Raw genomic sequence first — 23,758 nt, 5'->3', positions numbered from 1 at the left:
AGGAAGAAGGAAGAGGAAGAGGAAGAGGAAGAAAGGAGGAAGAAGAGGGAGAGGAAGAATAGGAAGAGGAAGAAGGGGAAGAAGAGGAAGAGGAAGGAATAGGAAGAAGAGGAAGAAGGAAGAGGAAGGAGGAAGAGGAAGAAGGAAGAGCAGGAGCAGGAGCAGGAGGAAAGGACGAATTGTAGGAGAGCGCTCAGCATCTTTCCTGGGAGGAGCTCCGCGGCAGCTCCCGGGACCGTCCCGCGCCGGGCAGTTGAACGAACAGCCCCGCGCCGCCCATGAGCGGGCGCCCGGCCGCACGGACGGGAAGGGCAGGCGTCCCGGAGCCCCGAGCCGCCGAGCCGCCGCTGTGGAACCGAGACACGCCTGGGGGGGCCTGGGGGAGCCTGGGGGGGGCCTGGGGGGCCTGGGGGAGCCTGGGGGGCCTGGGGGAGCCTGGGGGGGGCCTGGGGGGGCCGGGGGAACCTAGGGGGGCCTGGGGGGGTTGGGGGAACCTAGGGGGGGCCTGGGGGGGCCTGGGGGGGGCCGGGGGAGCCTAGGGGGGCCTGGGGGGGCCGGGGGGAGCCTGGGGAGGCCTGGGGGGGCCTGGGGGGGCCTGGGGGGCCTGGGGGAGCCTGGGGGGGCCTGGGGGGGCCGGGGGGGGCCGGGGGAACCTAGGGGGGCCTGGGGGAGCCTGGGGGGCCTGGGGGAGCCTGGGGGAGCCTGGGGAGGCCTGGGGGGCCTGGGGGAGCGGGCGCGCGGACGGCGGCTGGTGGAGGAGCACCGCCCTGGGCGGCAGCGAGGACGCGCACAGGGCGGAGGGCGCGGGCGGGAGGCGGGAGGCGGAGGGAGCGGCGCCGCCCAGGAGCCGAGGCCAGGGGGGGGGGGGGCGATGGGGGAGGGACGGGGGGGCGATGGGGGGGGCGACGGGGGCAGGGGCGCGGTGCGGCGGCTTCGTGAACACAGTCCTGCCAGCAAGGCGCTGAGGGCCCACCCTGCGCCGTCTCTAGGCCGGGCGCTGGTTACTCGGTAATAAGACAGACACGACCTCTGTCCTCAAAGTGCCGCTCTTAGATGGGCGAGAACCAGAGGAGGCGAATGGTAAGTAAACTGAAGCAGCAGTTCTAAGGTATTTTTTTTTCATGGCGGAACCGGGCCGGGCGTGGCTCAGCGGCTGGGCATCGACCTAGGATCCTGGAGATCGCGGGTGGATCCGGTCAGGGCACATGCCCGGTTGCGGGCTCCATGCCCAGCTGGGGGCGTGCAGGAGGCAGCCCAGGCATGACTCTCATCATTGCTGTTTCAACTCTCTCCCCCTCTCAGTTCCTCTCTCTGAAATCAACAAAGATATGTTTTAAAAATAAAAATCGGGGTAAAGGAAAGGAAAGCAAGAGTACCACAGGTCTAAAGTGCAGCAGGATTTAGGCCAGCCCCACCCCTTTTTTAGGAAATCAAAAACCCAAATGTATTTGTGTCCATTAAAATAGGAAACCATCAGAGGAAGAGCTTGAACAAATAGCTGGAAACAGCAGAGACAGAACCAGGTACCTGAAGAGAGCAGTAACGGACTCCCCTAACCCTGCCATGGCGTGTAAATGCACACAACCATACAGACGTGCAATTTTAAAGTAGCTATCAAAAATATTATAAACTCTCTTATCGTCAATTATAAATCTACAGGGAAATGAAGAAAACAGTAAAACTAACCTGTATTTAATGTACTATAATCTAAAACATGGAGAATTGAAGTTTTATTCCTTTGTAATAAACTTTTCAAAAATAGTTTGGAAAAAACAAACCCTTGGAGAGAAACAAGATGGCAGCGTAGGCAACAGCTGTACCCTCGGCCTCCGGCAACCACATCAAAATCACAACTAAAACACAGAACCACCATCACTCAGAGCCTCCTGAAATCCGGCTGCACAGAAGCCCCACAACCAGGGAGCTGAAGAAGCATCGAGACCGTAGGAGGGGCAGAGACGCAGGCAGATCAGGGCTGAATTGCTGAGAAGGGGCTGCAGGCCCACACCCTGTGCCGCGGGTTAAATCCGGGAGGGAATCTCGGTGGCGGAAGTTTCCCAGAGGAGGGAGGGGTCCCAGCCCCACAGCAGACCCCCAGCCAAGGGCTCCAGGCCGGGAAGAGACGTCCCCACAACTCCGGGCTGTGAAAACCAGCGGGGACTGTCCCTGAGGGTCACGGAGGCTGTGGGAGCCCCAGCAGCTCCTCTAAAGGGCCTGGCACGGACTCGCTCAGACGCTGCCTCTGAGCCCAGCGCCGGGCAGCAGCGTGAAAGGACCTGGGACACTCGGGGGGAACTAACCTGCCTGAGATCTGGGCGAGAGGCGGAGGGGCGGCTTCCTCCCAGGCAGAAGGGCTGGCAGAGGCCATGGCTCCTTTGGCGAGTCCTCCCCCACACAGCCAGCAGGCAGGCGCCATGTTTGAATCGCCAGCACCTGACTCACACCTTTGGCCCCGCCCCGTGATTCCCGGAGGCCCCGCCCCTCCCCACCTGCAGCTCATCCGGGCCATTTCCAGGGGCTTTTCTGTGCAAGTGGCCTCTCGAGCCTTATGCTTAGGACTTTCCTAAAATCTCTCTAACAAACAGCAGCATGTCCCATAGCTCTTGATAAGTGGCCCCAGGCCTAGCACTAGTGGCAGCCTGCATTGGCTCATAGCTTGGCCTCTCCTGGACACCTCCAAGCTCAGCAAAAGTAGCAGGCAACTATGGTTTGCTGAGTAGCTCATGCTGGGTGGCCCTGGGTAAGGCACTGGCAGAGGCTCACTTTGCATCTCCCAGGAGGCCCCAGACACAGTGAACCTGGTGGTCAGACTCGACCACACTGGATTACAACCCTACCACATCCACTAGTGACACACTCACAGGGCACACTTGGTGAACACCAAAGCTCCACTGAAGTAAATCCTGCTCCACAGGGGTGTCTCCAGCACAGCAGCTCTCTGGCTGTAGTTGCAGCTGGTCCTCATAGCCGACTGGCCAGGGGGTCAATTCCTCCCAGTGACGCCAACAGCAACCAAGGCTCAACTACAACAGAACAATGCACACAACACACACAGGGGAGCACCTAGAAGGCCCAACTCAGGTGACTGGGGAGGCTGAGTCACTGGACTCTACAGGACACCTTCTACACAAAACTACAAATTCCAGGAGACATAGCAGCTCTACCTAATACATAGAAACAAACACTTGGAAGCAGCCAAATTGTGGAAGCAAAGAAACATGTCACAAAGGAAAGAACAGAAGAAATCTCTAGAAGAGGAACTAAATGAAATAGATCCAAGCAAGCTAACAGATACAGAGTTCAGAACCTTGTTTATAAGGATGTTTAAGCATACTATTAGGGAAATAACTGAGAAAATTGATAACAAAATAAAGTACCAATTTGAAATGAAGGCTATAGAAACTGAAATGAAGAATAATTTACAGGGAATCAACAGTAGAGTAGAGGACGCTGAGAATCAAATCAGCAATTTGGAACACTAGGAAACAAAAAACACCCAACCAGAAGAGCAAAAAGATAAAAGAATCCAGAAATATGAAGTTAGTATAAGGAGCCTCTGGGACAACTTCAAGAGGCCCAACATTCGTATTATTGGGGTGACAGAAGGGGAAGAAAGAGAGCAAGAAATTGAAAACCGATTTGAAAAAATAATTACAGAAAACTTCCCCTACCTGGGGAAAGAAATAGACTTACCCCAAACAAGAGGGATCCAAAGAGGCCCACAGCAAGACACATCATAAATAAAATGCCAAAGGTTAAAGACAAAGAGAGAATCTTAAAAGCAGCAAGAGAAAAGCAGTTAGTTTCCTACAAGGGAGCACCCATACGACTGTCAACTGACTTCTCAACAGAAACTTTGCAGGCCAGAAGGGAGTGGCAAGAAATATTCAAAGCGATGAAAAACATGGAACTACAACCAAGACTGCTCTACCCAGCAAAGCTATCATTTAGAACTGAAGGTCAGATAAAGAGCTTCTCAGACAAGGAAAATCTAAAGGAGTTCATCACCATCAGACCAGCACTACAGGAAAAGTTGAAGGGTCTTCTTTAAGAAGAAGCTAATGAACAAAAGAATCTGATGAACTAAATAGATCGAGAGACATTAACACATGCAATGGACAATTATATTTCAGAGGAAAGAGGGAAGGAGGGTGGAGGATGGGAGGAGATTAACCAAAGAAGTTATATGCATATATGTATAACCCATGGACACAGTCAATAACGGGGTGACAGCCTGGGGAGGGGGTGGGAGCGAAGTGGAGGGGATCAATTGGGGGAGGAAAATGGGACACCTGTAATACTCTTAACAGTAAAGGTAAATTTAAAAAAATAAAGTTCAGATTTCCTAAAACCAAAAAAAAAGTTATAAAAAAAAAATAGTTTGAACAGTGTTCTATTTTCTCATCGTATAACCTACAATACAGCGTGAAAATCTTTTCTATGTCATATTCCTTTCTAAGTTTAGATCAGTTTACAATGCTTTAACCATTGCCCTTTCAATATCATGAAATATCTGCAAGAGTTCCTTTATAATGCACTTTTGGGCCAGTGTCACTTCCTCTGAGACATCGCCATCCTTTCCACCACAACCACGCTCCTTATTTATGTCAGTAAATTTACCCTCACTATGTTCCTCTGGCTGCCTATCTAGAGCCTATTAAACAGCAGCATTGTTAACATTCAATGGTTAGCTATTTCTTCTATCACCCCATTTACATTCGATTTGAGATTCACTTCCAGCATTATCACTTTCATTTTCTTAACCATTGTCTTAAAACATACGTGGTACATGCAGACCTTCACCTTCTCGTTAAGCTGCCTAACAGGTACACTGATTTTTTGAATCGCCTCTTCTTTGCTAAATGATGTTATTAAGATTTACCTTTTATAAGATAATGCATTGCATGTAACTGAAACAAAAGTACAACAGAAGCAATCATTTCTCATTTATAATCCCACTCATAAAAGATGAAATTTGGATTACCTGCTACTCCATTACACAACATCCAATCAGAACAGTTTTCAGTAGGAAATTTCTCAACAATTTTGAGAGCTGTGAAATCTAATTCAACTTGAATTTTCTTCTCAAAGTAGTTTAATTCTACAACACAATAGCACAATTTCTTTATAGAGTGAAATTATGACTTTAAAACTTTATCTCCATTTCTAATTTAAGATAGCTTTCAAAACATATCCTTTATATCTCTTGTCTTTCCAACCCACACTCAACCTCATCAAATTACATTTAAGAAATATTAATGCCTGCCTGTACTCTACCAGGGAACATCTAATGGGACAGCTGTCTTAAGCAGAACATCCTTTATCCTCACGATTATGTCAGCTTTGGCAAACATGGGAATAGTGATATTTTTTATTATCTCATTAACAGGTCTCAATTAAGAGTCAAAGAAACCATTATAGTGATATCTATCAACTTACAACTTAGCGTAGATTGAAGACTATGATGAAGAAGAAAAGGTGCTAAAATAAAAGTAATGTAAGTCATTTCATAAAGTATTAAGCAATGACTAGCAATTTATTAAGCCCCCCCCCACACACAATGACAACAAATCCCCCAAATATTTATGCTCTTGGTGGACACAGCCATTTATTACCAAACCACTGCTTGTAAGAGTGACTAAAGGGCCAAACAGAAGGCTCACGACAACATAGTAAGAGGGTAGCTCTACGGTGGGTTCCTGTGGCTCTGCATAGAGCCAGACACGTGAGGTAGGATTTGTCACTACATCATGAAACCTGGTTGCCAAAGCACTTCTAGGACCTTCTGTTACAAACAAGCTAAGACCGCAAGACATACAACTTTTCCCTCAGAGAGACTCCTATTTCTATGGATAAAAAGAATCTCTGCTCTGTGGATACCAGTATAGCACTTTCCACAAACATAAAAGGGAAAAAGTGAGAGATAGTAAGTCCACAAAAATAAGTTTCAAAGTCTGTTTGACTTTCCAAGAATCCACCAACACATTTTTTTTGCAGTAATGATAAATAGAATTGCTGGGTTTATGCCATCGTTTCAAACAGTGCTTGCTTCTAATTTATGTCAGAAACAGTGCCATGAATCTGGTGCATTTTTTAAAATGGCAAATGCTTCCCATATCTGGTAAGTGGTAAAATCAGCAGCAGGCTGAGTCTAAAAGACTTCACCAAAGTGGATTCTAGTTGTGAGTAAAGAGAACTGTATTCAAATTTAAAAACCACATGTTGTCCTTTGGGATCTTTATGTTCCTCTTTTTCTTACTTTTTTTTTTTTTTTTTAAAGAACAGAAGAAAAATAAAGTCAGAAGGAAGTGCAATAGTTTTGTAAGGCAAAAAATAGCAATCCTTAAATTATTTTAATTACTTATTTATTAATTTTATCTTTATTGTTGAAAAATTATTATTTTTAAACACTGGCTCTTTTAAATGCTCGCATGTGTCACTTGGGGGCTCTGGGCTTTTAACCAACCCTTTCTTAAGTAAGAAAGAAAGATAATAGCTGATACATATTTTCTAAAATTCAGTTAAGACACTATGTACATGAAAGGTAGAGAAGACAATGTGCCTATTCTAATATAAATCTGTTAAGAGAAAGTGCTAATAGAAAGTGCAGTTAAAAACAATTATTTTGAATAAGCACAGTACACATTTGGTTGAATTAGTCTCTTGGGAAGATAAGATGATGAGATTCTTCTCTAAACTAAAATTAATAGTCCAGAAAAGTTTTTTTGGCACCTTTGATATTTAAGCAAACAGTCATTTCATCATTTCCCTGATTTGCAATGAATTATCCTGGTAAATAAGCAGTTGAAGAAAAGTTTCAAAGAAAGTTCATATCAGTAGCCCATGGGAGCTGGTAATGATCATTGAAAAATATTTTTTTAGGAGGACAGGTTAAAATAAAACATGAAATTGCCCTGGCGGGTGTGGCTCAGTTGGCTGAACGTCATTCAATGCACTGAAAGGTCACGGGTTCAATACCGGGTCAGGGCACATGCCCAGGCTGTGGGTTCCATCCCCAGTAGGGGGCAGGCAGGAGGCAGCCGACTGATGTTTCTATCTCACATCGATGTTTCTCTGTCTCCCTCTCCCTTCCTCTCTCTCTAAAATCAATAAAACCATATTTTAAAAAAATATCAAATTAAAAGGCTGGCTTAAGAAAATACATAATGATAGTACTTTACCATACACTGTAAGGAAATTATTAAAATTCTAGCCATTTTTAAAATTAAAAATATAAGTATAGCAAAATTGTGGTTCTAATCACAGAAATACCAATAACTCTCATGGCTGTATATCCAAATTAAGATGTGGATTATATTTGGGGCTTTGTGATAATGAGAGAGCCATGTCATCTATCATCCCTTCACTGGACTAGACTGGATATTCTCTATAGTCCCTAATAAATCTGAGATATCTATAAGTCTACTTCTCCCTGACAACTGATCCTACTTTTATGTGAATCACTCCTGACCCCACATCCTGAGCCATATCCTTCATATTAAAATTTTTCCTGGGACCCTGCAAGGCCTCTATAGAATTGATTTATCTAGGTCAGTGATTCCCCTTTCCCATCATGTTGATATATTTTTGTTTCAAAAAGTACCAAGCATTTTCCAAGGAAAGAATATCCAGCATTTACAACTTCTGCCTGAGTGAGCAAGTCACTTCTCCCAGATCTTACCCAGGACTTTCACAGACCTTTTCCCTTTAAGGTTCAAAGCCAAAGAATAAAACATCCATTGATAGTATAAAGTAATGGTTTCAGTAGAGACCCGGCTTGGATGGCATTCTTTACCCCATGATGGGGACCTCACTAAATCTGGGGAACAGACACAAACACCTAACCAACAAGGTCAGTAACGGAGCAAAGCACTTAGGAGGCGGAGAGGCACTCCTCACACACAGCCCTGTGCCGCTAGGGCTTTTCTTTACACCCACAAATGGGTAATGCCACAAGTGATCACAGGATTATTAAATATCAGTTCTCTGTTTTGGGTCTGATGGCTTCTGTAACTGTCTTTTGTCTTCAGTAGGACTGTTAGTACAGCAAAATATATTTTCATGGTCTTTACATAATCTTCTGACTTAAGCTTTTAAAGAAAGACAATCTATTGAGGATAAAGATCTTGAGGGGAGTATATGGTAAACTGCAATTCTATCTCTTGCCTTACGACAAAATAAAATGACAAGTGGAGTTAATATTTAAAGGTTTACCATGAAATCATGAGAGGAAAATGCGGGCAGATATTTTTATAATTTTAGGGTGGTGAACGCCTTTACAAGCATTTCGCAAAGTTCAGAAGTTATAATGGAAAATTTGATACATTTGAATCCCTAAAAAATCCATAGAAATTTCTGTAAAGCCAAAAAAAGAACATTTACCGCAAGTAAAACTGGGGTAGAGGAAACTAGGATGAATCACTTTCAACATATGACAAAAGTTATGTCTATGACAGATAAAAAGTACATAAAAATCAATTAGGAAATGATAACCCGTAGCTTTATAATACCAAAAATAATAAATTAGATGTTTAAAGAAATAAAACAGATAAAAATATAAGATGTTTATCTTCATTAAAAAATCAAAGAACTATAAATCAAAGAATCCATTTTTTTACCCAATGAAACTGAAAAATGTTTTAAAAATTACAATTTCAACGATGACAAGAATGTGAGGTGAAACAGGCATTTCGCCTGTCTTCGTGGAAGTGGAAGTTCCTTTCTAAAAGGTCATTTAGAGGACTGGACCTAAATTTAACATGTGCATATCTTCCACTTCTGCAATCCCAATTCTATTATCTGATAGAAATTTTCACATAAGCACATAAAGATATGCTTAGAGATATTTATTCACTGTAGCACTGTTTGGAATAGCGATATTATGCAAATAACCTAAATTTCTGTTAATAAAAAATTAAGTAAATGTAATACATATAGTAAACCCAAATAATAGAAAATACTATCTAATTATTTTTAACCTGTGTAGATCCATGGCTGGAACACTTGCTCTTAAAGCCTTCAGCACCCCCCCCCCCCCCCCCGAGCAGTCTACTCTGGGGCTCTCAGGCTGTGAGTAAGCCCAGACTGTCCCACGCTAGAGAGCACTCGGGGAAGTCCTAAAGCTACAGAAAGTGGGAGTCGTGCCTGGCCAGCTCCTAGGTGCTCCATCCCCTCTGCTGCAACTCCACCACCGACCTGACTACAAGTGCAGTGTGGGTCTCTGGACCACATCCCCTCAGCCACACCTTTCCTGGGCTCCTGACCCATCAGAAACTGTGCGAGGCTTTGGGGTCTACAGAGCTGATGGCCAGATGCTGAACAGAGATGAATTTATCACCTTGGCAGACCTGACCCACATGGTGCTCTGACCACACGAGAGAACACCCTGGCTTTTCTCCTGCTCTGAGATTATATGCCTAAATCATTCCCAAGGTAAAATGACCAATGAAGGGATCTAAGGATTGACTCTGCTGAAAGGATTGACAATGGGCCAGCTTCACGCAGGGGTCACGACCTAGCTCTTCAGCACGTCATCAGAGGAAGGAAAACGATTACAGGTTGTCTCATTGTGAGCCTTGTTTGGCTTTCTTCTTTGTAACTTGTTTCTTGTATTAAATTCTCCTGATTAAATTGCCAAGTATGGCCTTTGTTTTTCTGATTGGACCCTGGCCAGTACTGCAAATGATCAGACTCAGACACACACACACCCCAGAGCATACGACTCTTAAGTTAAATTTAATATAGGCAAAGAACTTTCCATTTTGAGGGTTTGGAGTTTTTTAATTATTGATTTTAGAGAGAGGGAAGGGGGAGGGAGAGAGAAACATCACTGGTTGCCTCCCACATGTGCAATGACCGGGTATCAAACCCAAAACCTGGGTATGTATGTGCCCTGACCGGCAATCGAACCCGCCACCTTTTGGCATAGGGGCCAACGCTCCAACCAACTGAGAAACACTGGCCAGGGCAGGTTCAGTTGCTTTTAATTCTCAATCTGTTAGATACGAAAATATTTTAACTACACCTTGCTTCAGCTGAATTTCAAGGAAGCAAAAGAAAAACAGCATGACCAAAATAATCCTGAAAACAGTTTGTTTCTTCTAAAGCTTCGATCAAGAAAGATATGACTCATTAAATAAAAGTAGTATTAAACAATTTAGAAAAAACGGTTAGTTTAGTTAAGCTCATGAGGTGGAAAAGGGAGGAAAAGTAGTTTATTTATGACACAGGATAGCCCTTCCTACCCTCGGGCGCAGGATAAAACAGATCAACTGGACTGGTTTTGTCCAAAAGACATGGCTTTTCTTGCCTAGGCAGGTTTCTTGACTACCCGATAGTAGGTCAGAGATGAAACAGAAAAAGATGAAAAAACACACATCACATTCAGTTAAGTTTCTGTGATTTCTTTTGTTTTTTTTTTATTAAAAATGTTTAATGCTGACATCATTGCAGGTGCCCCCTTTTGATTTCTTTCTTTTCATCCTGAAATAATTTTTTGAACATAATGACCAGAGCTAGAAATGGAAACAAACAAAAACTTCAGTAATTTCCAATTGTTCTTAAAACAAAAACCAAAATCCCTAAAATGGTCTGCAAGGCCCTGCCTAGACCTGAGCCCTGACTTTTCCGGCCTCGTCCCCCACCACACCTCTCTGTACACTAGCCACCCTGGCCTTCCCCTCTCTGGAATGGCCCGTGCTCCCTGCTGTCCCAGGGCCTTTGCACATGCTGCTGCCTCCCCTCAGAATCCTCTTCTGCTCGCCTGTCACTTCCTCAGACCTCTATGACTAAGTCCTGTGTATAGCGTCCAGGCGGTACTTATCACAGCTGCAATGTGAGACAATCTTTTGGGATTCTTTGATAAATATCTGGTCCTGGGAATAATTTCAATAATGTCACAATAACTTTGTACAGTGACAGATGGTTACTAGATTTATTGTAGCGAGCGCGTCCTAAAGTATCTAAATGTCGAATCACTATGTTGTACATCTGAAACTAATATGATATTGTATGTCAAATATATTTTAATATAAATAAATAAATAAGTAAAAAAATAAATAAAACTTGGTCCTGTGGGGATGGATCATGAGAACAAGAAATAAGTCTCTCTCCTCCCCTCATCACCATTTAGCCCCTACCTCTTCCAAAGAACTTCTAACATAGTAGGAACTATAAATATTTGTTGAATAAGTTGCTAACCATAATAATAAACCCTAATCTAGCATCTACTATCTCTCAGGAACTTCTATAACTAGTTTACATGTAATAATTCATTTAACCCTCAACATAAATTTATAAGGCAGCTACTCATGTTATCCCCATCTCACAGGTGAGGAAACTAAGGCACAGAGAAGTTAAGGGACTTGCCCCAGGACAGAGAGTGGTACTTGGCAGAGACAGGATTCACACTCCAGCAGTCTGGCTCCAGGGTCTGGCCTTAACCACTAAACTCTAAGACCTTGATATGCTTAAGTGACAATGGATTAGTTCAGGGACAGGGGAGAGCTGCCCAGAGAACAACCAAGGAATGCTTCCTGTGGTAGGATAAATTGAGTTGGATCCCAGTGTGTTGCACAACAAAAAGGGAAGTGAAAAGGTCATTTCTGGGGTAGAGAACAGAGTGTTTGGGAACTAGTACAAGTCTGAGCGGATGGTTATAAAAGGTGTGTTTTAGCAGAGCTGGAGCATCTGTGAGAGAGATGCATCTCGAGCCCTGACTCTCGTAATTGGCAAAGTGCGGTAAGAGCAGAAGTTAACTGAAAAATACCTGAGCCCTTTGAACTCCTAATTCCAAGTTACGCATATAGTATACATGTCCCATTTAAGATAAAGGACACAGAGTCCCACTGAGGTGTGGGTCCCAGACCAGACTCACTCACCAGCCAACACACACTTGTGTCAATTAGAGGAGACAGAGCGCTTACCACGTGGTCTGACAAAGAGTAACTCAATGAAGGCTCGTATGAATTCAACAAACATTTACATAACACTGTGTGCAAGGGTCTGCTCTAAGTGCTTGACAAACATTGGCCAACAAATGACTACACATGTATGTCACAGAGCTTTAGGAGTGCTGTAAACAGAGGAAACTGCTCGTGCTAAGCCCTCGAGTGTTACTCAAGTAATAAGAAATAGGGCTAAAGAGATTACTGAGTTGAGGAGTACAGGTTTCCCCACACCTGTTGTGGCAGTTTCTGGGAGACTCTGAGCGGAGTCATAATGAAGGAAAGTCATTATTTCAGGAAAACTAATAATCGAACAATAAAAAAGAGACACAAGCAATGGCAATGAAGTTGAGAAAACAATTTTTTAAAATGTGTACTCAAAAAAAAAAATTCTTGGGGACTGATTATATCTAAGGTACTAGTAAAGATGGTTTCAAAGATTACCCCATGAACTAAGGTCAGTAAAATAAAAGCCCCAAATCCTATTCCTGAAAGACACACTGAAAAGCTTTCTAGCCAAGGTAAATTCACAACTGAACATGGTGAAAAAAGGAAACGGTACACTACATGCAGTGTGATCCCATTTTTGTGAAAATTTTTTAAAAATAAGCGAACCATGCACAGAAAAAAAGCCCCTCCAGGAATAAACCACAATAGAAAGAGCATATAATAAGACAGCAACTTTTAAATTCTTCTTTATACTTTTTTGCATTTTCTGAACTTTCTGCAATTTGTAATATTCTTATAACAAAGGGAGACCATTGTAAGCTCTCTATACAAAGATCTTAGACCTAGGAGGACCCCACCTACTCTAAACCCCTCTTATTACGGTTAAAGAAACTGAAAGAGAAGCAAAACGACTGTTGAAAGATTACCCAGTAAATAATTCTTGTGCCTCCAAGTTTAGGACTCTTTACCTGACCCCGTCTCTCAAAACCTTTGAATCATCCCAGAAAAATCAATGCTCTCTTTTTCTTTGAAAGTTTCCAAGAGATGACAATGTAAAACACTTTTATATGTCGACATGCTTTGCATTTACTTCCTTTGAGCTGATCAGTAAGATATTTAAATAAGTAGTGTACAACTATAGAGCTGTTTTGTACTTATTTCCCTGGTTAATCCAAAAATAGAAAAGACCAACACAGCCTATTCATGCTCCTGGCCCACACCCTTCCCGCCTGAATATACTTCATTCACCTGTTTCCTACTCTCCATAAAGTTCTAATCTACCTGATGCTGGGTGGCACTTTGTAGGAAGCCAGTGGGTTTGGCCAAGTAAGTATATGGAACAAACTCTGTGCCAAGGACATTTAACCTGATTCAACACCACTTGAAAAAGCCCTGGTATAAGATTCCTTTGTTTTGGTTTTCCATCAAGTATATCGCTGATTGTGGAGAAGGGACTGCCCTGGAAACTTGGAAGAGCTCCATTGGTGGTGAGATGTAAAGCGGCATCAACCTGATATCCTGATAGATGAATGGCTGAACTGGAAAGAATGTCTGAATGTTATCAGATCACAGCAAAGGCAGAAGACTGACATAGCTGAGAGCAACAGAGAGCAATTAAAGGACCAGGCGGGTCAGAGTGAGGAAAAGGCAATTACAATACAAGAAAACAAGTGAGAAATGGAAACCGCGCAGTGAAGGGAGTAAGAGACGGTGTGTCCAGTGTCCTGTACGCACGACACGAGTAATGGGCTACTCTCATCAATGCGCCCCTGAGTCCAAGGAAGGAAAGGGCAAAATGCAGTCACCAGCAGCAGCAGCAGCATTTGAACCCCGTGCCAGCACAGTTGAGGTCATCAAGGAACATTTGGTAATGTTTTTAATTTTTATTTATTTACTTTTTAAATCCTCACCCAAGGATATTTTTTTCCATTGCTTTTCAGAGAGAGTGGAAGGGGGGGAGGAGAGAGAGAGAGACATCAATGTGAGAGAGACACATAGATTGGTTGCCTCCACCCATGTGCCCCAACCGGTACCGAGGATCCAGGCTGCAACCAAGGCACCTGCCCTTGGCCGGAATCGAACCCAGGATCCTTCAGACTAAGGGCCGATGCTCTAACCACTGAGCCAAACCGGCCAGGGCTGTTTTCATTTTTTTATCGTAGCATCATGTATGAAGTCAATGGCTGAACAAGGGCCGACGAGAAGCCCCAGCTAAAGAAATTCCAGTTGCTGAGCCTCTATACCGCTCACAGCCTGTGGATGCTGCTCCTCACACTAATGTCAGACAAATTCCTGGGGACCTGCGGAAATTCAGATTCTGGTTCAGCAGGTCTGGGATGAGACCCAAGATTCTGCATTTCTTACAAGCCAGCAAGGAAGTGATGCTGACATGCTGGTGTACAGACCGCACTTCGGGGCGCAAGGATGTCAAGTGGCTTCTGAGTGCGGAAAAATAAAAAACAATCCGGTCGCACTGAAGCTTAGCAGTAAGAATAAGAGAAACAGCCACTTACTCAGGGCACACTATGTGCCACTTTGTATACAATGCCTATTGCACCCTCCTGACAACACCTGACATGGTTTTATCATCTCTTTTTTATGACTGCGGAAGCCAATATTCACAAAGTTATTTGCCTACATTCAAACAGCTAATAACAGGCTTAAATCCAATTCCATCTGACTTCAAGACCATTTTCACCAAACTACAGTGATGAGATTAATAAGTTTATTAGTTCTGTGATTTTGGAAAATCCCCCAAATTTCTCTGAGCCATAGTTTTTTCATCTCTGGCCTGGGAATAATGGCAGCGCCGTGGTTTGGACCAAAGGAGGTACTAGATTCAGGAGTACTTTGAACTCTTTATAAAGAGCCTTATTTAAATAAAGATACAATTGTAACTAGCTGATTCTTTTTTGTCTTAATCTCCTTTCCCCCCTCCCTAGTTCTTAAAAGAGAATTGAATGTACACCTTTTCTTAAAGCAGATATTCTCAAAACTTTGGTCCTCAGAATCCCTTTATACTCTTAAAAATTACTGAGGACCCTAAGAAGCCTTTTCAGATAACTGTGGACATTCTCTTTAAAACTACACCAAAATTCCACAACCAGTAATTTCTTAAAAGCAAAATGCAACATGAAAGTTGAAACACTATTATCGAACTTTTCACACTGTAACACTGAACTCCATGAGTCTGTTTTGCACAGTGAATGGTACTTACACCCATGCGCAGTTTTATAAATCATCCATTGGTCCTTTGGAAAACACTGGTTCACTGAGTTATGTCGTTCTTCCAAAGGTTGACACGTCATTATGCCATATACAAAATCACATTCCCGCTCCATCAATTTCATCAGAAAAGTCTTTAAAACTGGGCTGTCAAACTTACAATGGCAGATACAAGTTTTCAAAATTCTAATTTTTGCTTGAAAGCTCAGATTTCTTCAGAGGCAATAGTTACTCTCATTTGTTTTCCTTGAAGTGACGTGTTAACATCATTCATTTTTGAGAAAACGTGCGCCAAATACCCAAGTCTGAGTAACCACAGTTTGTCAGTTATTCTTTCTACTAAAAATGATGACCCATGAAAAGAAGCCGCTAGATCAGCTGACACCTCAAACAATCACACAGCTGCTTTCCCTCCAGAAAACAACGGTACCTCAGCGTACCTGCACACTTCCAATTTTGTACGGAATACTAAAAACAGGTAATTTACGGGTGAAGTTTAATAAAACTCACTTCATCGCGGGCATTTTTACTGCTTCATCTCGTACATTCGAAGCGAAACATTTCCCTTTCTATTGTAAGTGCACGGCTACTTGTACAGTTGGTGCCACGGCCTTGATTTCTGCCGAGGGGCCAGCAGTTTTACTGGCACCCGTGTTTTAATGTCATCCTTATAAATGTCAACATGGTGAAAAGAGCAAACAACATCTTACTATTGCTGTGAAAGTGCTTTGGACTTCGTGGTCCCCCGGAAAGGCCCCCGGAGAGCCACAGACCCTGCTTTGAGAGCTGCCACCTGAAACACTTTGGCTGAAACTCAACCTGTGTTATCTTATTTACAAACATATTTATCCAAAACTACAGAAAGGTGCTCTGGAGAACATGAGGCTCTCTCTGAAAAAAATCTCACAGTGGATGTATTTCTGTGCTGGCTGCGCAACAGCACCAGGCAAAACCGCTTGGGTTTCTTTTCTTTCCCTCTTTCTCTGAGAGAACATACGCTCCGGGCGCTCGCCCATGTCAAAGAGCTTTTTTAAGGGAAAGAAACCCGCTTCCGAACAAGCTCCACTCGCAGGATTATTCTTCTGAAAACCAATCAAAAATTACCTTTAAGAGTCCCCAACCACACCTGAGAGAAAATGTGTGCCCCCCCCAAGTGCGTGGAAAGCCCTGAGATACGGTGAGGAAATGATCAATCCACCAATGAGATATGCTTGGGAAACTCCCTCCCCCCAAAATGACTTTCTGTCATAACTATTATCCTATTCTAGTACATTTTAAATTTATTAAGAAGGAAACTCAAAATAATAAGACTTTCCCAAAAGCCTGTGTACCCTGGACGCTCACAGTAACACAGGACCACTGACTTCGCACAATGCAAGTGGCAGATGGGTGAGATGGCAACAGCCGTCAGTCCAGGGTAAAAACTGAGTTCAAATCCTTTCATGTATCGCTGTCTACCACTTACTAATGATGTGAGTTTTGCCTATAAATTTAATCCATGATTTCTAGGAGTAAGTGATGAATCACTTACATCTGAACAACTTGAGGCACGTGTTACAAAATGCAGATGCCTTGGGTCCATTCCTGTCCTAGCCTGCTCAGCTGCTATAGGGAAATACCATAGGCTGGGTGGCTTAACCAACAGAAGTTTATTTTCTCTCGGTTCTGGAGATCAGGAAGTCTAAGATCAAGATGCTGACCAACGTGCTTCCTGGTGAGAGCTCTTTCCTGGCTTGCAGATGGCCACCTTCTCCTGTCCTCACTTGGCCTTTCCTCAATGAGTGCACGGAGAGAGAAAGGACAGATCTCTCTCCCCCCTTACTCTTCTTATGAGGCCACTAATCTCACCATGAGAGTCCCACCCTCATGACCTTATATAAACCTAACTATACCTCCCAAAGGACCTACCTCCAAACACCATCACACAGAGGGTAGGGCTTCAACATATGAATTGGGGGGGGTAGGCACAACAAACATTCAGTCCATTACAATTCCAGATGTTCCAAATCCCAATCTCTGGGACTGGAGCCAGGAATCCCTGTCTTTAAGTTTCCAAGTGGTTCCTATGCACACTAATGTTTGAGAATCCTGGTTGCACCCCTGTGAACCAGAGAAGTCTCTTTATCTGTAAAGTAGGATTGTCGCCATACTTTCCTATTTCAAAATTGTTGAGGATCAATTAAGAACACTACGCAGCTGTAAAGAAGAAGGTTCTTGTATCCTTTGGGACAGTATGGATGGACCTGGAGAAAATTATGCTAAGTGAAATAAGCCAGGCAGAGAAAGACAAACATCACATGATCTCACTTATATGTGGAATCTTAATAAACTTAATAAACTGATGAACATAATAGATTCAATGACATGGAAGCATGGATCAGGCTGACAAATGTCAGAGGGAGGGAGGGAGAAGGGCGGGTGGGTGGAGGGGGAGAGAGTAACTGAAGAATTTATATGCATATATGCCCAACCCAAGGACATGGACAATGGTGGGAAGAGGGACTGCGAGGAGGGGGTGGAATGGGGTGGAACAGGTCATTGGGGAGATAAAGGGACATTTGTAATATTTTAAATTAAAAAAAATTTTTAAAAATAATATATGGGAAAAAGCTTTCGAAAACTGCAAAGTGCTATGTAAATGATTATAATCATCTAAGCTTTTACTACCTATATGTCCACCCAATCTTATTCTAAAATCTAAAAGTGAGTGAAGACAAAGTAATAAAAAATATTATAGATGTTATCCTAAGTCTTGTAATTCAATCTCAGATACTGAAAATACTCAGGAAATAGAGTGCTCTATTAATATTTAGCTGAACATTCTGGTCTCTTTATTTTCGCTTGAAATCCCTCTTAAATGTATTAGTACACTTTCTATTTTTGGTAAACACACAACTTAGCTCTTATTTGATGCCAAAGGGTTTTTTTGTCGGGTCAGCATTCTGATTATTAGTTCTTGTTGTGTAGGATTTAGGCTTAGAAGAGTAATCTCTGTTCTCCTAAACATATTTTTGTTTTATTTTTTGTTGTTTGGAGGATGTTTCATTGTTAATAGAGGCATGTTTATTTTAAACAAAGGCAGAGCTCTAATTACAAGTTGTATTCCAAAAGATTATTTGTTCCCAAATTGTTTGGAACTTAAAATGCCTTCCTACTGGCAAAAAAAGAAAGAAAAGAAATTATGAATCACAATTAAGTTATCTGGTTTGTCCAACAAACCCATAATATAGATAAAATACATTTGCTATGTCTTAAAAGGTCACAAATGTTTTGCAATGGAATCATCAAAAACAAAATTAGGATGTGATGGGGCAGGACATGGCAAAACCGAGTGTCCAGAGTTAACTGAAAAAGTAGAGAAGAAGGGGGAAAAAAGATGTTGAAAGGGTGGGCTGTGTGTCTGTGAGAAAGAGACTGCATGGAGTAGAAACAGCTTTGATATAAATGCTGAGAGAGAAAAAGACTAGAATGTGACTCAACACCGAAGAAAGGAAGTAATGGAAGAAAGCAAGGCTGGAGAAAACAGAGCCACGACGACTGAATTTGGTGACAGCCAAGTCGCCAAAACAGAAGAGGCTTTGGTAGGTAGCTCGTTTGTACCTGCAGGATGGCTTTACTTGTACATGCCAGATGATCACACTTGGGTTGTTTGTACCTAAGCAAATGCCCAGTGGCTAGATCCTAATTCTAAATCCAAGTTACTGCAGAGGCCCTGTGTAGCCTCTTAAGTAGGCTGGCCTTAGTTGTAACTTTTGTCTATATAGTTCATTCACTGCCTCTTCCACCTTCCTTTTATAGCGATAATTATATTATACTATTATATATATTATTATATATTATAGCGATAATTATCATTATATGCTAATAAAATGTTTGATCTTCTCCCTGAATAACCAAGTGTCATCTCTCTTAGGGCACCTGTGTTTGGGTTCCTGCCCTTCCACTGGCCATATGAGTAAGAGGTTTCCACAGTTAGTCTTTTCCAAGTCAAAATGTAACTAGGTCTAAGTGAAAATGCAGTGCATTCATTCATTCATTCAACCAAAGGCTGGAATTGAGTGTAAGGCACTGTGTTAGGCCCAGTAGTAAACACAACAGTCTTGTTAGGTTCCTAGAGATCTTTGGCAAGTTTTATTAGAACACGTGAAACAAATACCACAGGGAGCAAACAGACTTCTCTGGCCTCTAAGATGTTCCAGTTATTTTGAAATAAAATGAAGAACTATAGCTGGATTGATGTTAAATTTTACAAACAAAGGGCAATGTCAAGTCCAGGTAAGATTAAGAGCAAGAACTGTCTTGAATATTCTCCATACTGTATTCTAGAGATAAGATACTGTGTTGCAAGAGGAAGGCCAAACAAGCTAACATTCACACCCAGATTTCTTATAAACACGGCCCACTACCGCTACTTACAAAGATGCTCTGGTCATTTTGAAACAACATGCTAAACTATGGCTGGACAGACGTTAAATTTCACAAACCAAAGAGCAATGTCAATTCCAAGTCAGATTAAGAGCAGAGAATTATCTTGAATATTCTCCATGCTGTATTCTAGAGATAAGATAATGTGTTGCTAAGGGGAATGGAGAGAAAACTAACAGAATTAATAACATCCACACCCAAATTTCTAATAAACAAGGCTACATCTGTCACTTAGAAAGAATTCTTTCACTGAAAGGTGAAAGTAGTCACACAGGGGTCTATGTATTCATAAATACAGGAGACGGTCACGGACAAAAATAATGCTGTAGAATAGCTCACTGGAGAACGGAGAAATTTGCTGCCATGTGGCTGAAAGTTACCTGACCCTTTAAAATTACACCAGGGAGCAAGGACATTTCAAAGAAATCTTCAAATCCAACCTCAGTGGGAGTGGACATTTCAGTTCAAAAGTTAGTTTGGAACCAAGGAAAGGCAGCTAGTATCTCACATGCCTATTGGAGTTTTCTGCAGTCTGGCTTAGTGCCTAGGAACAAACCTTTCCAGGGGCTAAGGCCAAAAGCCCCCAGAGCAGAGCCAGCTGGTGTTCCCTGGGGATCAAACACCACACTGGGGAGAAGCAAGGGAAGGGCAGGACCTTCCCCCTCTGCAAACATTCCCACATACCAGTTTATTTGAAATGTCTTCAGAAAAATGCAACAGTCGTGTTGCCACCAATTATCTCCTGCAAGGCAACTCTCGTGATTATCCTACTACATAAAAATTGTGGCTGAGGACCTCCCTGGTGGCTGGCCTCTCATAACCTCAACCCCTGATGCAATGAGTCAATCCATGTCTTCAGCTTTGTGAAAAGTATGCTCATGTTTAACCTGAAAAAGGAATCCCATAATTGCAGCTCCTTCCTAGGAGACACATCCAGAGCTCTTTGATGACAACTGTCACGTTCCTTTTGGAGACTTTACCCTTTGGAAGTGCATCATTTGGAAAAGGTCTGGGGGAAGAAGGGTATTGAAGTAGGGAAGGAAAGAATAGGTAAATTAAGAGTTTCAAAAATACAGCAATGAGTTTTGGTGGATATTAATGTCCCACAGTATTTCATCAAAAGATGTGAGGCAAAAATTCTTTCCAGTTCAATTTGTGTTAAAGCAAAAGACCCCACCTAATGAGATAAAAAATATTCAGGATTGTCCTACTTGTGGAAGTAAGTCCCAGGACACATCCACGTCACATACACAGAGTTGCACCATCAGAGCATAATAGAACGCTGTTTCGCCAGCCGACTGCTGAGGTCAAAGACTGGAATGCATGTTCCAAAGGTAGGCCTGTACTGACACTGATTGTGGATTGCTAAGTAAATGAACAGGAAAGATTTAGGAACTAAATTTAGCAATTGGAAATTTAGCAATCTTTCAAGAGTATGCGCATTTAGACACGATTTCACATTGGAGTTCGCATATTCAATGTATAATTACTGAGTACCCTGTAGTGTGATAAATACTGAAAGTACTCATAATAAGTAATTTAAGTGATTGGATGAAAAAGCTAAGGTCTCCCATTAGCAAAAACTAAAAAGGTGACTCTGGATGACAACTAAGTTCTCACCAATACCACGTGTTCTAGACTTAAATGGTGATATATGATGCAAAAATATATCTTGAGATAAAAATATATGTGATCTGAGACACTCTGAATCTTTGGTTTTTTGTTTTTTGTTTTTTTTTTGATCCTCACTTGAGGATATGTTTATTTTATTGATTTAAGAGAGAGGGGGGAAGGGAGAGGGCGAGAGAAAGAGAGAAACACTGATGTGAGAAACATCTATCGGTTGCCTCCCACATACAGCCCCGAACAAGGGTCGAACCTAAAGCCTGGGTATAGGCCCTGACCGGGAATCAAACCCAAGACCCTTTGGTGCAAAGGGCGATGCTCCAGCCAACTGAGTCACAACAGCCAGAGCTTTTAGATACTAACTATATGACACCATCTCTTTACTCTAGGAATGTAACACCTTAAAGTACTGTAACATCTCCATGATATCCAAAATTTGGTGAAAATGTAAATTCTTAGGAAAGGGAAAAAAATTTCAGAATCAGAAAAGATATTCTCTACAGAGCATTGCTCGATCATAACCTGTGAGGATATATTTTAGGGTACACTACACACAGAAGTCTGTTCTTTCCAAATAACACAATAAAAATAATGGTCTCTCCTTGTAGTTTTCATTTTACTTCCCCACCTACATTGTTCCATTCGATCCTCACAATAATCCTGTGTGACGTGCCAGGGGGTTGGTGTCCTCATTTTAACACAGAAGAAGGTGAGGTTTGGGGAGAGAGGTTGTACAAGGCCTCAGCAATGAGTTAACAGCCGTGAAACCAAGAACGCAAGCTTGTGACGCTCAGTGGGCCCTTCTCACCCCACACCTTACCCTGAAAAACCACCCCCACATTTCATCCAGTCGGCTGTGGATCCTGCAACTGTCAATCAGCAGAGGCATCAAGAGGACTTCTGTTATCAACAAAAACCGTGCGGTCTGTGGTTAAGAGCGGTCAGAGAACCATAAACATCTTACACTCATGACATGCCTATTGATGCCCTTTGTAAACAGCCGCGAGGAAATTCCTCAACAGCGAGCACCGAAGAAAAAGTATTTTCTACAAGTTCCTGATAAAACTTGAGCTGTTTAATCTTTCCAAGTGGAATCAGTTCACACAATCAGAAAAGTCATCAACACTGCACCCAGAGCCACCCCAAGGCCACCCCGCAGGGGTGAAACGCAGTTGGTGGTTCCTAAGAGCAACAGCTTTGCGGCGGGGTATTTCCCCCTCTAGCGCCTTGTGCTCCCTGAGGGTTACAGGTGGCATTTCCATAAACAGATCCTTTTATAAGCATCCGTTAATGCAAGTCACAGTGAACCATTCCCCGGGCTAAGAAGGCGGCACAGGGGTGATGAGCATGCACTCAGCCTGCAGGGAGGCGCGCGGCGGGGAGTGGCAACGGGGTGCCCCTCTCGGGGCCGGGGCGCCGCGCCGACCCGCGGGGCGCAGGGGCCGCGCGCCGCCCTCCCGCCCGCGCCGCCGACCTACCAGCGAGAGCACTTTATAGGTGTTGGGGTCTTTGGCCGGGCGGCCGCGCGCCGCCTTCTCCGGCGGCTCCTCCCCCAGGTCCATGGGCGCCAGCAAGGACGCGGCCATCTGCGGGCTCCCGGGCGCCTCGGCGCCGCGGCCGTAGCTCGGGTCGCGGCCGTGCCCGCCCTCGCCGCGGCTCCCGCCCCCCGCGTACCCGTCGCGCTCCATCGTGGCCCGGGCGCTCCCGCCCCGCCGCCCGGCCGCGCCTTTAATAGGCTTCGGGGCGGCCCCGCCCCGCCCGCACCGCCCCGCGCCGCCCCGCCCCGCCCCGCCCCGCCCGCGCGCTCGCCCCTGGCGGCCAGACCCTTGGCTCCCCGCCGGCCGCCCAGCGCTAGAAGTGAGGGAAGAGCCGTTCACCGCCCCGGATTATTTGGCTTCCTGTCTGACTTCGGGCACTCCGCGCGTCGGTTATTTTGAGTCCTTTACGTTGGCGTGTCTTTTACTTGCCCCGAAGCCGTCCCGTCTCCGCGCCCGGCACCTTCTGCACACTTGCAGGAATCGCCCTGCGTGGCCTCGCGGCGCGGGCTGGACGGGAATGGCAGTGTGGTCTGCACCGGGCATGAGGTCATGGGGCCCCGAAATAGCAGGAGGAGAGAGGTGCGGCGGCCGGGCTGCAAGGTGGGCGCGGGGCCGGCGCCGCCGCGCTTCTGCCAGCTCGGCGAGCGGACTGCAGGGACGAGCGCGAGGGACGGCGACCTGCCCCTTCCCCCACGTAGAAGCGAGCAAGAATCCCCCCAAGCCCTGCTCCCCGCTGCCTACGCTACCCCGAGGGGAGCGGCCAACCTTAAAGACCTGGTTTAACAAAACACGCATGGAAGGAACACTTAGTTTTCCAGCACGGTGTGTGAGTGTGAGTGTGCGTGTGCGGATGCGCGCGTGTGTGTGTGTGTGTGGGGGGGGGGGGTCTGGGTTTTGTCCTTGGCCTTGTTTTTAAAGTATTTACTTCTTAGTTCTTTTACACTTTCTATTTTGAAGGCGTCGACGTATCATGTTGCCCTATCCTGAAGTTGACGCCGATACTTGGTAACTAATATCAAACATTTAACTCAATCTGAAGTACTTTGATCG

General features: G+C 44.1%; 1 protein-coding gene across 1 annotated transcript in view; it reads right to left on the bottom strand.

Moving 5' to 3' along the window:
- Nucleotides 1–22,863, bottom strand: part of ENPP1 (ectonucleotide pyrophosphatase/phosphodiesterase 1) — a 59,965-nt gene extending 37,102 nt beyond the window's left edge. Inside the window, exon 1 of the mRNA XM_081140023.1 lies at nucleotides 22,649–22,863. Coding sequence (XP_080996149.1) covers nucleotides 22,649–22,858 — 210 coding nt within the window. The 5' untranslated portion in view covers nucleotides 22,859–22,863. The remainder of the gene's footprint in view (nucleotides 1–22,648) is intronic.
- Nucleotides 22,864–23,758: the final 895 nt, after the last annotated feature.

This window comes from Miniopterus schreibersii (assembly GCF_964146895.1).
Source record: "Miniopterus schreibersii genome assembly, chromosome: 6".
Taxonomy (NCBI): domain Eukaryota; kingdom Metazoa; phylum Chordata; class Mammalia; order Chiroptera; family Miniopteridae; genus Miniopterus; species Miniopterus schreibersii.
This window is presented reverse-complemented; position numbering and strand designations above follow the sequence as displayed.